This window comes from Manis javanica, chromosome 7 (assembly GCF_040802235.1).
Source record: "Manis javanica isolate MJ-LG chromosome 7, MJ_LKY, whole genome shotgun sequence".
Taxonomy (NCBI): Eukaryota; Metazoa; Chordata; class Mammalia; order Pholidota; family Manidae; genus Manis; species Manis javanica.
Genome location: NC_133162.1, coordinates 105,195,339 through 105,211,836, shown reverse-complemented (window position 1 = coordinate 105,211,836; position 16,498 = coordinate 105,195,339). Strand labels below are relative to the sequence as shown.

At 36.9% G+C, this 16,498-nt stretch overlaps 1 protein-coding gene across 4 annotated transcripts in view; it reads left to right on the top strand.

The window, feature by feature from the left end:
- ZRANB3 (zinc finger RANBP2-type containing 3) overlaps positions 1–16,498 on the top strand; it is a 331,095-nt gene that overhangs the window by 10,333 nt on the left and 304,264 nt on the right. For all 4 annotated transcript variants that reach the window (XM_073241365.1, XM_073241364.1, XM_073241366.1 and 1 more), the window contains exon 2: positions 12,318–12,485. In XM_073241365.1, the coding sequence (XP_073097466.1) occupies positions 12,325–12,485 (161 nt within the window). In that variant the 5' untranslated portion in view covers positions 12,318–12,324. The remainder of the gene's footprint in view (positions 1–12,317; positions 12,486–16,498) is intronic.

Here is a 16,498-nt window from a genome sequence, read left to right as displayed (position 1 = left end):
TCTGTGGGGGAGTGACGCGGTCTAGCCGTGTCTAGTCGAGCAGGTCCTGAAGTGCAGAAGGGGGGCAAAGAAAATAAAGAAAGATAAAATCGGACCCACATGTCGCCAGCTAGCAGCCCAGCTCCTTGCCTCTGCTACTTTAGTTGGGCTTGAACTCGTGACTCTGAGGTTAAGAGTCCCATGCTCTACTGAGCTACAGCAGGGCTCCAGTTAATTGCTTATGGAGTGCGTTGTTTTCTATTCCTGCCACATCGGCAAGTGGGGGAAGGGCATAGCTAGAAGCAGGGGCGGTGTTTCTACACATCTTCAAGGTCTCCCTATTTTCTGAGTGAGGAGTCTTGGCAAGATATGTTTTTGTGGACAGATAACTTCTAGGGACTGCACCGATTGTTCTCTAGCTTGTGCTTTCCCATGCTGCGTTCAGACATGGGGGGAGGTGCTTTCCCATTCTCTCTACAAACATGTGAGAAGACAAAGGCGGTCCCTAACAGGGGAGAAACAGGTGATGAGGGCAAAGACGGAGGAGGCTCCTGGGACCTAGTTAAAGGGGGGCTGAAAGGCTCAGGCTTAATCTGCAGGGAATGAAGGTGGAGGAGGTGAGATGGGGGAGGAGATGGTTGGGGAGGAAGGGAGAAAGGCTGTTGTAGGAGAAGAAGGGGAAGGGAGTGAAAGGGAGGCTTCTGCGGGGGCGGCGGCTTGCAGGCTAGGAGAACTTGGGAGGGGGCGGGGAGAGGAGGAGGCGGAAAGCTTCGATATAGGGAATCTCCTTCCATTTTTTCAGGCGCTGGCAGTAGTTAAAAAGATCGCGAGTGATGTTAGGATCAAGATTTCCCCCTGCAGGCCATTGGTTTTTATTGTCTAGGGGGTATGTCGGCCAATCTTGGGAGGAATATTTACGGAGAAGTTTTGGTTTTATATCAGGCATCAGGGAGAGGGTAGCCAGATGCTTAAGCAGGCATTCAAGAGGTGAACTTTCAAGGAGGGATGAGGAGGCTCCCATGGTAAAGGACAGAGAAGGAGACAAACAGGGGAAAACGAACGGAGATTCTCGGACTGGAAGCAGACCACAAGGAGACAAAGGGCGTCCCCGATGATCCTTGGTGGTCTGTGGAAACTCGTATACAAGTTGGAATTTCTTGGGAAGTGTGGGTCGTCACCCAGACTTCCCTAAGAGGGCAGAGTGACGGAGTCATGAGGTACCTAGCGCTATGCGTTTTCGGCGGACGGAGCAGAAGGAGGAGGGGGGTAAAAGGGAGCGTTCTCATCCACAAAGGAGTCACCTCGTTTATGGCTGTTGGAGGGGGGTGCCTGAGAGTCGGCCGCAGCGTGAAGGCCTGAGGCGGGGATTTATGGCTGTTTGGGGAGGGGCCTGAGGGTCCGCCGCAGCCGTGAAGGCCTGAGGCAGGGAGCGTTCCCTCCTCATCCCCAAGCGTCAGGGCCTTGCCGGATGATCACGGTGAATGGCACTGCGATAGCTCAGGGAAGAGTGGCCCACTCTGGGGGAAAACTTACCTAAAGGCCAGAGAGGAGTGGTGAGTATGATGAGCCAGCGCCGGAAAAAGAGGACGAGGGCAAGCTGCTGCTGGTGTCGGAGGAAGACGGGTCCCAGTTGTGGTGTCCCGTCTCCCGGGTTTCGGCACCAATGAAAGGAAAGGAGCGACACATAGCAGCAATTCACCGGAGAGTTCCGCTTTATTAGGGAAAGGTGCTGGGTTATATAGGAGGGGGCATGAATTGATTGAGCTGTCACTTCTACGAGGCTGGTGGCTGTTGGCTAGGTGCTGGGATTGGGAGGGGGGCGAGAGGTGATTGTGCTTCAGGTGGCGCCGGCGGGAACTGAGGACCCCGAAGAGAAGCCGGAAGTTTGCCATCTTACTGGTGGGGACCCTTCAACATCTTTATTGACTACCTTTTCAAACTTATAATCATAACCTTTTTGTGTGTGTGTGAGTCTGGTTTCTGGAATCCATGTACTTTTTAAAGCAGAAGTGTCCAATAGACCATGTTCAACACTTGTAGAAACTGGCAATTTATTCAAGCCAAATTTAGAGTCAGTTTGCCCTATCTACCTGCCTCCTCTTTTCCCTGGGATGGGAGGAAATATGGACTGAGTAATCAAATCTTTTATCATAGGTTGTCCAAGGTTTTATAAGGTATTTCATTTTCACAACATATACTTGTTGGTTTGTGTAGCCAGATTGCTATTGTAATTAGGACCATTTCCACTGACAATTATTTTTGAGTAGGATGAGTTTATAAAATTTAGCTATTTGGATTAACTCAGTTTGTTTTTAAAATTAACAGAAAATTTTCTTCCGATGTATTCGGAATAATTTTCCATATGTATGCCTTTTTAGAACTTTCCGGGGTATCCTAACACCCTAATATCTTAATTTGGAACTCTGTTCTGTATTTAATCTTAATCACTCTGCAAACTGTGCCCCTAATTTCCTTGCTATAACTTGAACTTGGGTTATTGTCTTTCTCTCTACCTAGAGTGACTTTTACATTTGAATGTACAGCTCAGCTAACACAGCATGTTAGTTTCTTAGTTCCTGGATTGCCATGTCTCCTGTTAACTTTATTTCCACACTAATTCAGCTATGCACTCCTATGATCTCACTTCATACTTTATCATCTCTAGAACTATTCTACGTCTAGTGTCATCATGGTCCTGCAGTCCTTTGACCCCTTAATATAACAAGTGATACTGAGTGTTTAGTGTCAGGTACTGCTCTAGATGCGTAGAATACACCAGGAAATAAAACTGAGAAAAATCTCTGCCCTTATGGAGTTTATACCCCAGTGGGGTGAAACAGACAGTAAACAAACACCATAATAAGCAAGGAAACTAATAGTGTTTTACAAGGTGATAAATGCTGTTAAGGAAGAAAAAAGTAGGGCAGGGAAAAGATAATAGGGAGTTGTAGTTTTTTTGCTTTTTTGCTCTTTAAAATTCTAACTTTTATTCTAAAATAATTTCAGTTACAAAAAGTGACAAGAATAGTACAAAGAACTCCCATATGACCCAGAATTATCTGGGAGAAAACTGATGCAGGCCGATTCATCAGCTAGTGAAGAGTCCAAAACAGGAATTCGTAAGGACATCAGTGTGACAGAGAGGGAAAAAACGAGGTGGAGAAGTAATAGGAGGGGGAGGCAGGTTATAGGACTCACAAACCATTAATAGAACTTTTATCAGAGTTAAATCAGGAGCCACTGAGGAGTTTTGAGAAGTGATATATATATCACTGAGGAGTTTGAGAAGTGATCATATATATATATATATGATCAGATTTCCTTTTTCAAGGTATCTCACTGACTGCTGTATTGAGAGGAAAATGTAGGGAACAAAGTGGAAGCTGGGATATCAGATTCTTGTAATAATTCAGACTGGTGGTGATGGTGACTCAGATAATGTGAGTAGATATGGAGGTGGTAGGAAATGGTGGAATTCTGGACATCTTTTGAATGTAGAGCCAACAGGAGTTACTTATGGATTGGATGTGCAGTATCTAATGAAAGAAAGAGAGCAGATGAAGAATTGGTATGAGCAACTGGGAGGATGAGAAGACCATGGATGGAATTAGGGAGATCTAGAGTTCGGTTGTGGTACTGTTAAGTTAGATGCCCAAGAGGTCTGGTTAGACATACAAATCTGAAGTTCAGGAGAAATCTGATCTCCATGTATAATTGTAAGAATTGTTAACCAAAAAATGGAATTGTCAATTATTTTCTGGCAAAAATGGATTTATTTGGGAACAGCAGAGAATTGCAATTTGGGGTAAGCATGCTGTGTGTGGCAAAACTACAAGCATGTCCAGAGAACAAAGGAGAGCAATGTTCTATTAGAAAAGGGCTGAGATGGAAGGGCAGTTCTAAGCAAAAAGTCCTTTGGAATAAACTGGGAGTTTCCACATATTGTGGCTTCTCATTGACTGAGTTCTGGCAGTCTCTCATTGGCTGGGTTGTTGCTAGGGTACCAGAAACTCTTCCTTCTTCTTACTAGGTGGTAAAGTAGCCAAGATAGTGTAAGTTGTAAGGTGTCTGTCTCTTCCTTCTGGTGGGGTATGCAGTTGACTAGGAGTGGTGGGCATGATAGCTTATTCCTTCACCCCACCATCCTCATCCTCCCCCACCCTGCTGCTGACCTCTTGACTCTGTGTCACTGAGGTTTCCCTTTATTAATTCTCACACACTGGTACAGACTACTTAAAGTCATGAGGCTAATGAGATCTTAAAGGATACAGCAAAGGATACTAAGAACTGAGCTGTGGTACACTCCAACCTTAAGAGGACAGGAAAATGAGGAAGAACCAGCCAAAGTTTAGACTTGAAAAGGAATGATCAGTGATATAGGATGAAAACCATGAGTATGTGTTGTTCTAGAATCTAAGTGAAAAAAGTGATTTAATAAGGAGGGAATGATTTACTAATAGGTGCAGTAAGATGAAGACAGAAAACCTTCCTGCTCTCTTCTTTTACTTCCAGTTTAGGGCCTTTATATATACTTCTCAGGTTATTGTCTATTTAGGTTTCAGCTTTGATGTCTCTGTCTCTGGGAAGCCTTCCAAACCCCCAAATCTGATAAAAGAGTCCCTCTTATATGCACCCTCAATACTTTTCCCTATAGTAGTTCTTCAAAATTTCATCTGTATATTTTTATATATCTAGAGCCTAGTACAATGTTTGTGCCATATAAACACCCAAATATATTTTTGTTGAATACATGAAAGAATGAAATTCATTAGATGATTATTTTCTAACTGTAATTCCTTACATGAGAAGTACTTTGACTGTTTAAAATAGGTATTTTCATTAGGATTTAGCTCTGAAGCAAAGGTGGAGTATTCCTGTATTCAGAAGTGAACAGACCCAGATATATAATCATAGTGTTTTATCTTTTTCAACCTTATTATCCCAGACTTTCAGATTCATTGATATGTGTTAAGCCAGAGTGCTTTTTTCCTTTTTTTAAATTAAACTTTATATTTTGAGATCATTGTAAATTCACATTCTGTTGTGAGATACAATGCAGAGATCCTACATTCCTTTTACCCAGTTTACACCAAACATGTAAAAGTAGTACAATATCTCAACCAATATCCAATATCTTGGATATTGATACAACCAAGATAGAGAACATTTCCCCACAGGGATCCTTCATGTTGCATTTTTATAGCCACAATCCCTTCTATTCCATAACCCCTAGTGACTGTTAATCTGTTATCCGTTTTCAAGAATGTTATTTAAGTAGAATCAAACAATATGCAGTTTTTTTGAGATTGGTTTTTTTCACGCATCGTGTTTCTCTGAAGATTTATTCAGATTGTTGTATCTATCGACTGTGCCATTTTATTGCTGAGTAGTGTTCCATGATATGAATGTAACAGTTTGTTTAACCATTTATCCTTTGGAGGATATCTGGATTGTTTCCATTTGGGGCTATTATGAATAAAACTACTGTAAACGTTCATGTATAGGTTTTTCTGTAGACCTAAGTTTTGATTTCCTTAGGATAAATGGCTAGCAGTACAATTGATGGACCATGTGGTAGTTGCATGTTATTTAATAATTGTCAAAACATTTTCCAAGTGACTGTATGTATACTCCACCTTCCTAGAAGCATACATCAACCCAGGGTTTGTTTCTTTGTTTGTTTTTTGCTTGTGTTTTAAATATTTGGATGAAACTTTACTTCTTTTTAGGCTTTGTCATTATACAAACTTGCACTTGAATCCTGGCTTTTCACTTACTGTGTTATAGTTTCCTCATTAGTGAACAAGAATACAGTACTTGTTTAATAGTTTGTAGGAGGATTCAGTGAGATAGCATATGTTCAAGTTCTTGGCATGTATTAAACACTGTTATATGATAGGCATTCCAAAAATGTTCATTCTTCCCCCACCTTCAGAACTAATAACTATACCTGTTTTTGCTGGTGTTCGTGTTCAGTGGCATGTGTAATTATAATTGGTTCTGCTCTATTAACACGGTTACTACCTCTTTGTTTTAGATCTTTAATTTTTCTCAAAAATCTTTTATGCTGTTCTCTATGTAGGCCTTGCACATCTTTTTTATTAAATTTATTTCTGTTATTTGAATTTTTTTGATGCTCTTGAGAATGGTAACAACTTAAAAATTTTTTATTTTCTGATTTTTGCCTATATAAAGGAACATGATTGTGTACATTGGATCAAGTATCCATCCAACTTAATAAACCTGATGATAAATCTGCTAGTTATTTGTAGATTATTTTTATTCTATGTACATGATCCTGTTATGTCATCTGTTAATTAAAATTTTAGTTTTTTCTTTGCTTCTTTCCCTTTCCCTTACTCAACTAATCTAATTCCACTATTACAAAAAATTGGACGTGGTAGGCATTTTTGTGTCATTTTTGATCTTGCAGGGTAAGCTTGCAACATTTTACCCTTAAGTATTATGTTCGCTAAAGGTTTTTGATAAAAACCTTTCATCTGATGAAGGAAGTTCTCTCCTGTATTTCCTATATCAGAGATCGTTCACTCTGAGGGATTTTGAATTTTATCAACTGCTTTTTCCTCCTACTTTTGAGATGACCTTATAAATTTTATTCTTTACTTTGTTATTGTTGAGAATTACATTGATTTTTTTCACAATACATTTTTTGATACATTGAGATTTAATTCATATGCCATAATCATTTAGAAAGAAGATTAAGCCTGAGTTTCCTGATGTTAATGTAATGTTGGCTGCAACTGACCTTTTGTAGTAGGTAGCTTATATGGCTGACCTATGTGAGTCATTTTTTATAACTTTCTAACTGTTAGGGTTTAGAAAGATAGTGTAAATGGGTAAGGGCTTTTAAAAAATTACTTTGTTTTGAGTATTAACAAAAACATTCATGTTCTGTTCATTAGATTGTACGGCTACGTATTTTTAAGTTCTTTATGTATCCAAATACCTATTTGAATCATCAGTGAGCCAGTCATACCATAATTTTAGCTCAGCTGTAAATTTTTCTAAACATTAGCATACTATTTTAGACTACTTTTATCTTTGTATTTAAATACTTATATTTTCTTTTACTCATGACACTATTTAAGTTTTTATTAAGATGACTTTAGTTTCATTGTTTATTTTTATACAGTGCCTAATTCAATCTTCATAAAATAAATCATCTAAGTTGCAAATGTGACCTCAACTTAGGAGTTTTTTTTCTTGTAGTGTTTGTTAAAATTTTTACAATGTAAAAAAAAAAGGTAATAAGCAGTAAAATGTTTTTGTATATTTTTCTTAGCCTCTTGCTAAAACATGGTACCCCTTATACCATAGTCCCTGCAAGGTGCTTCTGAACCCCTATTACTTCTGGAAAATAGACATGGCTCTTTCTGCTGCGGCTACCCTTGACACAGTGTGTTTCACTTAATCCCTGCTTCTTTGAGTTTTGACTTTCTAGATAAAAGTCCAGAATGGGTATATTTGATTAGCAAATGCAGTAGCGGTAAGGCAGGCTGGGAAAAGCAGGTATCTAATATTTCCAGCCTTTCTTTAGAAGATGATATCTGCCTCCCATCTGAATTGTAATGAAGGACATTCCTAGATATAGCAGGGGTCTCAGATGTTGGGTGGCCTCAAAGAATAATATAGTTCACTATCCTATGTTGACTCCCAAATACATGTATCCAGCCTCATTCTCTCTTCAGAGTACCAGATTCATGTATTTCCAAGGCTATTTGACATTTCCACTTCATATCTTATACCCATCTCAAACTTTATATATTCCTGAGTTATTGTTTTTTTCTCTCCAACCCACTTCTTCCTTAGTCTTTACTGTCTCAGTAAATTGTATCAGTTCCATTGCTTTAAATGCACATCTTGTCTTCACATTTCCCTCATTCTCCACATGTACTCCACCAGCAAGTCTTATTTGCTTTATCCCTACTACATTTCCTGAGTCTCTCCAGTTCCATTGCCAAAGGTGATTCTTGCCTCACCTACTGCAGCCTGATAACAGGTTTTTTTCATAGACATTTACCTATTTTGAACCATTCTCTGTTAACTCAGAGTTTTATTGATGTTGAAAAGGGGCAAGGGATGCCTGCTCATTGGTGTTTATGAGAACCTTATCAGACAGATCTGAGTCAGAAATCATCTCTAAGTCCAGTTGCCTGCTGAAACAGTGGAGGCTTTGTGAACTAGCAAAGTCCTATAGGACTTTAGTGATATTTATCTCCTGCCTTCCTATTGATAGCTTGGTCCTACACTGGTAGCTTTTGAAATATAGGTCAGATTGTGTCACTTCCTTACTTAAAATTCTCAAGTAAGTGCTGTTTAATACAACTTTCAGTGAAGATGGTAATGTTATATATCTGCCTGTTCAATATATTAGCTATTAGCCATATGTGACCATTGAGCACTTGAAATGTGGTTCATGCAACTGAGAAACTGAATTTTTAATTTTAATTAAATTTAAATAGCTAAATCTGGCTAATAATGTATTGGACAGCCCAGCTCCACTGGCTTCTATTCATTCTTAAAAATGAATCCAAACATAGTTCTGGAGGTACTAGCCAAAGCAATCAGACAACACAAAGAAATAAAAGGCATCCAGATTGGCAAGGAAGAAGTCAAACTGTACCTGTTTGCAGATGACATGATATTGTACATAAAAAACCCTAAAGAATCCACTCCAAAACTACTAGATCTAATATCTGAATTCAGCAAACTTGCGAGGTACAAAATTAATACCCAGAAACGTGTTGCATTGCCACACACTAATGATGAACTAGCAGAAAGAGACATCAGGAAAACAAATCCATTCACAATTGCATAAAAAAGAATAAAATACCTAGGAATAAACCTAACCAAGGAAGTGAAAGACCTATACCTTGAAAACTACAAGACACTCTGAGAAATTAAAAGTGTACACTGGTAAATGGAAATTCATCCCATCCTCTTGGCTAGGAAGAATTAATATTGTCAAAATGGCCATCCTGCCTAAAGCAATCTACAGATTCAATGCAATTCCTATCAAAATACCTACAGCATTCTTTAATGAACTAGAGCAAATTGTTCTAAAATTCGTATGGAACCACAAAAGACCCTGTACAGCCAAACCAATCCTGAGAAGGAAGAATAAAGCAAGGGGAATTATGCTCCCTGACTTCAAGCTTTGCTACAAAGCCACAGTAATCAAGACAATTTGGTACTAGCACAAGAACAGACCCATAGACCAGTGGAACAGAATAGAGAGCCTAGATATAAACTCAAGCATATATGGTCAATTAATATACAATAAAGGAGGCATGGACATACAGTGGGGAAATGACAACCTCTTCAACAGCTGGTGCTGGCAAAACTGGACAGCTGCATGTAAGAGAATGACACTGGATTATTGTCTAACCCCGTATACAAAAGTAAACTCAAAATGGATCAAAGACCCGAATGTAAGTCATGAAACCAACCATAAAACTCTTAGAAAAAAATACAGGCAAAAATCTCTTGGACATAAACATGAGCAACTTCTCCATGAACATATCTCCCTGGGCAAGGAAACAAAAGCAAAAATGAACAAGTGGGACTACATCAAACTAAAAAGCTTCTGTACAGCAAAGGACACCATCAATAGAACAAAAAGACATCCTACAGTATGGGAGAATATATTCATAAATGACATATCCGATAAGGGGTTGACATCCTAATTATATGAAGAGCTCACCCACCTGAACAAACAAAAAGCAAATAAGCCAATTAAAAATGGGCATAGGAACTGAACAGACACTTTTCCAAAGAAGAAATTCAGATGGCCAACAGGCACATGAAATGATGCTCCACATCGCTATTCATCAGAGAAAAGCAAATTAAAGCCATAATGAGATATCACCTCACACCAGTTAGGATGGCCAACATCCAAAAGACAAACAATAACAAATGTTGGAGATGATTTGGAGAAAGGAGAACCCTCCTACACTGCTAGTGGGAATGTAGTTCAACCATTGTGGAAAGCAGTATGGAGGTTCCTCAAAAAACTCAAAATAGAAATACCATTTGACCCGGGAATTCCAGTCCTAGGAATTTACCCTAAGAATGCAGGAGCCCAATTTGAAAAGATACATGCACCTTTATGTTTATCACAGCACTATTTACAATAGCCAAGAAATGGAAGCAACCTAAGTGTCCATCAATAGATGAATGGATAAAGAAGATGTGGTACATATGCACAATGGAATATTATTCAGCCATAAGAAGAAAACAAATCCTACCATTTGCGACAACATGGATGGAGCTAGAGGGTATTATGCTCAGTGCATTAAGCTAGTCAGAGAAAGACAAGTATCAAATGATTTCACTCATCTGTGGAGTATAAGAACAAAACAAAAACTGAAGGAACAAAACAGCAGCAGACTCACAGAACCCAAGAATGGACTAACAGTTACCAAAGGGAAAGGGGCTGGGTAGCATGGGTGGGAAGGGAGGGATAAGGGGGAAAAAGGGGCATTGCAATTAGCACACATAGTATATTGGGGGGGGGGCACATGGGAAAGGTAGTATATACAAAGAAGACAAGTAATGATTCTATAGCATCTTAGTACAGTGATGGACAGTGACTGTAATGGGGCATGTGGGGGGGACTTGATAATAGCGGGAGTCTAGTAACCATAATGTTGTTCAAGTAATTGTATATTAACGATTCTAAAATTTAAAAAAAATCCAAAGTCCCCATCAAGGCCATCTATGATTTGACCCTTGCTTATTTCAATAGATTGATCTCATAAAATTCTTATCCTTGATTCAGCCACATTAGCCTCCATTCTGTTTCTAGAAAACACCAAGCCCTTTCTCAACTCAGGGCTTTTGCACTGATGCTGTCTGCCTGGAGTGTTCTTCTCTCCATGTTTAACCTGGCTGACCCTTTCATATTCTTTGGCTAGAAAACAAGTATTACCTAAAGACAGGCCTCCCTGGGCAGACTACTTAAAGTGGCCATTACCCTCTTGAGTTCCTTCATGATATTTTTACTGCAGTTGACCTTGAGCAACCAGAGGTTAGGGATGCCAACCTCCTCTGTGTAGTGGAAAACCCATGTATAACTTTTGACTCCCCCAAAAGTTAAGTACCATTGACCAGAAGCCTTATCAATAACATAGTCTATTAACACATATTTTGTATGTTATGTGTTTTGTATACTATATGCTTAATCTATAGAAAATATGTTTTTTCAAGGTATTGCAAATTTTCAAATGATTTTCCATTGTATTTACTGAAAAATGTTTGTGTATAAGGGGGCCCACACAATTCAAACCCATGTTGTTCAGGGGTCAACCATATACTGTAATTAATCATCTTGTTTATTTATTTGTTTATTTTTAGTTTCCTCAAGAATGTAAGTCCTGTGAGGTGTAGTCCTTGCTTCTCCAATTTGTGGCATGAAATGCCTATTTGTTATTAATAAATGTTGAATTCTTGAGATTCTTTGACATTGGACACAGTTTAATTACCTTTTGTGGGGAGAGAGGTTAACATTTTATAAGTCTGCAAGTAATTGAGAAAAGAGCAAATTTATTTTAAAGATGGAATGAGATATATAAACAGATGAGTAAGTGATCTAGATGCAAAGTTTTACTAGAGTAGCCTTAAGTTTAGTGATTTAATAGGACTTTCTCTTTAAGAGTGCTAAGAATCTACAGATAAATGAAACTGTCATATGGTAGAAAATTAAAATTAAATCTGTGGAAAAGTAGTGGTGAGAAAGGTGCTAATCACATAGTTTATAGTGTGAATTCAACTGATTTAGAAGAACTTATTTTAATATTTAAAATCAATCTCATTTAATGTTGAGTTAATGTAATTATTATAAATTTATTTAGTGTCTTTGTATTATATAATTTTAAGAGTACAGTTGTATACTCTTAGAAAATATGATATGATATGAAAATATACATCTATAAAGGATTAATTATAAGAGGACCCATCTTTCCTTAGCAAATTCATCCCTTATTTTAAAAATAATTCTTTATTGGTTTATAACTTTTCAGTAATACATTTATTGCTTACAACAGGAGTTTGGCTATATTATGGCTCAGTTAGAAATACAAATGAAATAGAGGATGCTGAGTTTCTAATGGTGCATTAAGTAATTGCTTTTAGACTCAGTGCTCTGAATTTTCCTAATAGCTTTTTCTGGGAACATGATTTAACCATTTTAAATCTATGTAGATAGTATATCAAGGCCACAGATAAGTACTTTAATATTATTTATGTTTAATTCTCTAATATACTTAGTAATATTTATTTCCCCCATCCCTCCCCTTTTGTGATTTCTTTGTTTTTAGGATCATCATGCCTAGAGTTAATAATATCAAAAAATCTCTTATGTCTGAGACTTCTTGTTTGACAAGCAAATCTTATACACAGCTGGATTTTTTGCCTGACAAGCTAAGAGCAAAGCTGCTCCCTTTCCAGAAAGATGGCATCACTTTTGCCCTCAGAAGAAATGGCAGGTGAAGTATTTTATTCAAGACATGATCAAAATGTTAAATGATTTAAGCTGTTAAATCCTTGGCAAGTATAAAAATTAAAGCTGTGTGCAAATCATTCTTTTTTTGTATACATAGTCTTCCCATTTTTTTTAAACTGGATCATGAAATAATTTCAGTATCTATTTTGTCTTCATTCTTGAAGGACGTTTGGTAATACAGCTCTTTAATAACTATGTTTTTCTTAGCATTTTGAAAGTTGTATTCTACTGTCTTCTGGCTTCTACAGTTGTCATTAGAAAATGTGTTCTTGAATCTCAAAGTATTACCCTACAGGTGACTTATTACACTATGGGTGACTTATAAATTACAAAGAGGAAACTTTTAAACTGGTCAAGTTTGGTGTCGCGAACGGCGGGACAGGTACAGACATAACCTGGAACACGGGAAGTACACACCGTTCCAAAGTAGTATTCTTCCTGAAAATACGTGATCATGAGGAAACAGTTTAGAATGTGGTACATTTTTTCAGGATAACTGACCTGTGCTCTTGAAATGATTCAGTGTCATGAAAAACCAAGAGAATTGTGACGATGTTCTAAATTAAGAGAGACCTGCGGGCAGGAACATCTGAATGTAATGCATAAACCTTGACTAGATAACTGGATATGTGAAAAGCAAAGCTTTAGAGAACATTTTTGGAATGGTTGGGAAAATTTCACCTGGGCTCTATTGTAAGAGTGATGTTATTGAATCACTGTTGATTATTTTAGATGAGGTAATAGAGCTACAGTTGGATTGAACAATGTTCTTGTTTCTGGGAAATGCATGATAAAAAATTTTGATATGAAGAATCTGACTCTGCTGCTTACTTTCTACATTTCCCTAAAGGGGAAAGACATGTATATGTTTAGAGAAACTTTGAGTGGGTCAGACAAAATGTTAACTCTGTGAATCTGGTGAGTGGTGTGTGTTCATTGTATTGGTCTTCCTGGATTTTTGTCAGTTTGAAAATTGAAAAGAAAAGAAGAAATCAACCTAATTTTCATTTCTTTCTGGATCATGTGTCTTTTATCTGTATCTGATTTTAAGAGTTTCTCTTTGTCTTTGGAGTTCTGCAGTATCACTATAATTTATTCTGTGTGGTTTTCTTTTTATTTATTCTGGTTTTTATTTATTCCATTTTGAATTTTAATCTGGGATTTGTTGATTCTGGAAAATTCTCAACTATTTACCTCTTCAAATATTGATTCTCACCCATTCTTTTTAGTATATTCTCCTGCAATTCTAATTAGACTTGACCTTTTTACTCTTCCATTAATGTCTCATATTTTCTGTGTCTATCTGTGTTACATTGTGACTGCTTTTAAAGATCTCTCTCATAGCACATGATTGTGTTGTTCTAATCTCCTGTTTAACTCAAATATTAGTTTTAAAGAACTTTTTAAAATTATGTATAATACACATCAGAAAAAGTGTGCAGATCATAAGTGTACAATTTCTAGAATTTTCACGGTATAGCCATCACCAAAATAAAAAATGGAACATTGCCAGCATCCCAGAACCCTTCCTCTTGTCCTCCCAATCACTGCTGCACCCCTTCACTCCAAAGGTAACCGCTATCCTGACTTCTCACACCATAAGTTACTTTTACATGCTTAATTGTATTATTGTAATCACCCATATAGGCTCTTTTAATTTGTGACTTCTTTCAGTCAACATCATTGTGAGAACGTTTCATATTTTTGCCTGTAGTTGTCAGTTCATTCTCATTGCCATATAAAATTCCATGTATAAATATGCCATTATTTATTCATTCCACTATTGATGAGTATTTGGGTTGTTTCTAGTTTGGGGCTCTTACAAATAACAATGCTATGAACATTCTTAAACAAATGTTTTGGTAAACATATATATATAAATTTCTGTTATAAATATACCAAGAAAAGAAATTGCTGGGCCATACAATGTATATATATATATATTCTACTAAGGAGATATTATATTCATTTTCCAGGACTGTCATACAAAATACCAAAACTTGGTGGCTTAAACAACAGAAATTTACTGTCTCACAGTTCTGGAGGCTCTAAGTCCAAAATCAAAGTTTTGGCAGGACTGATTCCTTCTCAGGGCTGTGCAGGAAGGATCTGTTCCAGTTCTCTCTCCTTAGCCTGTAGATGTCTCATCTTCTTCCAATGTCTTTTCACATCATCTTCCCTGTGTCAAAATTTTCCGTTTTTATAAGGACAATTTTCATATTACATTAAGGCCCACCGTAATGACCTAATTGTAACTAATTACATCTGTAATTACTCTAATTCTATATCAGGTCACATTCTGAGACACTGGCTGTTAGGACTTCAACGTACGGATTTTGGGGTGACACAATTCAACCCATTAACTTGGGCAAACATTTTTCAAAGTGGTTTTATGAATTGATACTTGTATTAAGAGTGTATAAGAGTTCCAGTTTTGTCTCATCCTCACCAACATTTCAAATTGCCTATCCTTTATTTCGTTTTCTAAATACTGGTAGGTATATAGTGATATTCATTGAAGTTTTCATTTACATTTTTCTGGTAACAAATGCAGTTTAACATTTTCATATGCTTATTAGCCATTTGGACATCTCCTTTTGTTAAGTGCCTGTATGTGTCTTATACATTTTTCTGGGTTGTCTGCCTTTTTATTGTTTTGTAGTAGTCTTTTGTCAGATTTATATTCTGAATATGAGTCTTTTGTTAGGTATATGTGTTGCACATAATTTTTCTCTGGGTATGGTTTGCCTTTTTCCTCTCTCTTAGTAATGTCTTTGATAATCAGTAGATCTCAATTTTAATGTCATCTTAAATGCTCTTTACCTGTATTGACTTTTTAACTGGCACTTCTTGCATCCTGTTGTAGATATCTTTGTCTACTGTGAGGTTGTGAAAATAATTTCCTGTGTTCTCTTCTAAAAATTTTATTGTTTTATTTTTTACATTTAGATCTTTAATCCACTTGGAATTGATTTTTACTTGTGGAATGAAGTAGGGGGTCTGGGATGATTTATTGATTATTTGTTTATCTTTACTTTTGTATATGGATGTTCAGTTGATCCATCACAATTTTTCAAAAAGACCAACATTTCCCCACTCCATCAGAGTGTCACCCTTGTCATAAATCAAATAATTTAATGTATGCCTTTCTAAATAAATGCTGTTTAATGAAACCTTCTACCATGATGGAAATGTTTGTGTATGTACTGTTCATATTCAAACAAAAAGTTATTGGCCATATGTACCTACTGAATTCTTGAAACTAATGCAACTAAGAACTGAATTTTTAATTTTAACTAAATTTTAGTAGCCACATGTGTCTAGTTGCTACCATACGGGACAGGGCAGGTGTAGATTCTTTGTTCTTTTTCTGATCACCGTTCTTTGTGTCAGTAACATACTTCTTAATTACTGTAACTTTATAATAGATATTTTGATGTAAGGTAGCTTTTTTTTAATCAAAATTGCCTCAACTATTGGCTCTTTGCATTGCCTATAAATTATAGAATTCATTTTTGAATTTTCACCAAAAAAAGTTGCTGGGATTGTTTTCCATCTGTAGATCAGTTTGGGGAAAATTGGTATCTTTACAATATAGAGTATTTTAACCCATGACTGTGAATTATGGTTCCATTTATTTAATTGGTCTCCATTTATTTTCATCTCAATTATTCCTCCCCTTATTTGTTTTCAATAAGGTTTTGTAGTTTTCAAGGAATAATTATTTCACATGTATCATTAAATGTATTCCTAGGTATTTAATATTTCTGATGTTATAAATGGTCTTCCTGCCACCCAACCCATCCACACCTGGCTGTTTTAAAGTTTTTCTCTTTGTTGGCTTTATACAAGTTTTAGTATAATGAACATAGGTATGGTTTTCTTTGCAGTTATACTTATTAATCTGGGTTAATATCATTCATTAGTTCTGGGAAATTTTCAGTTCAAATATTATTTTTGCCTATTCTTTCTCCTCCTTGGTCTTCAGTTATACCT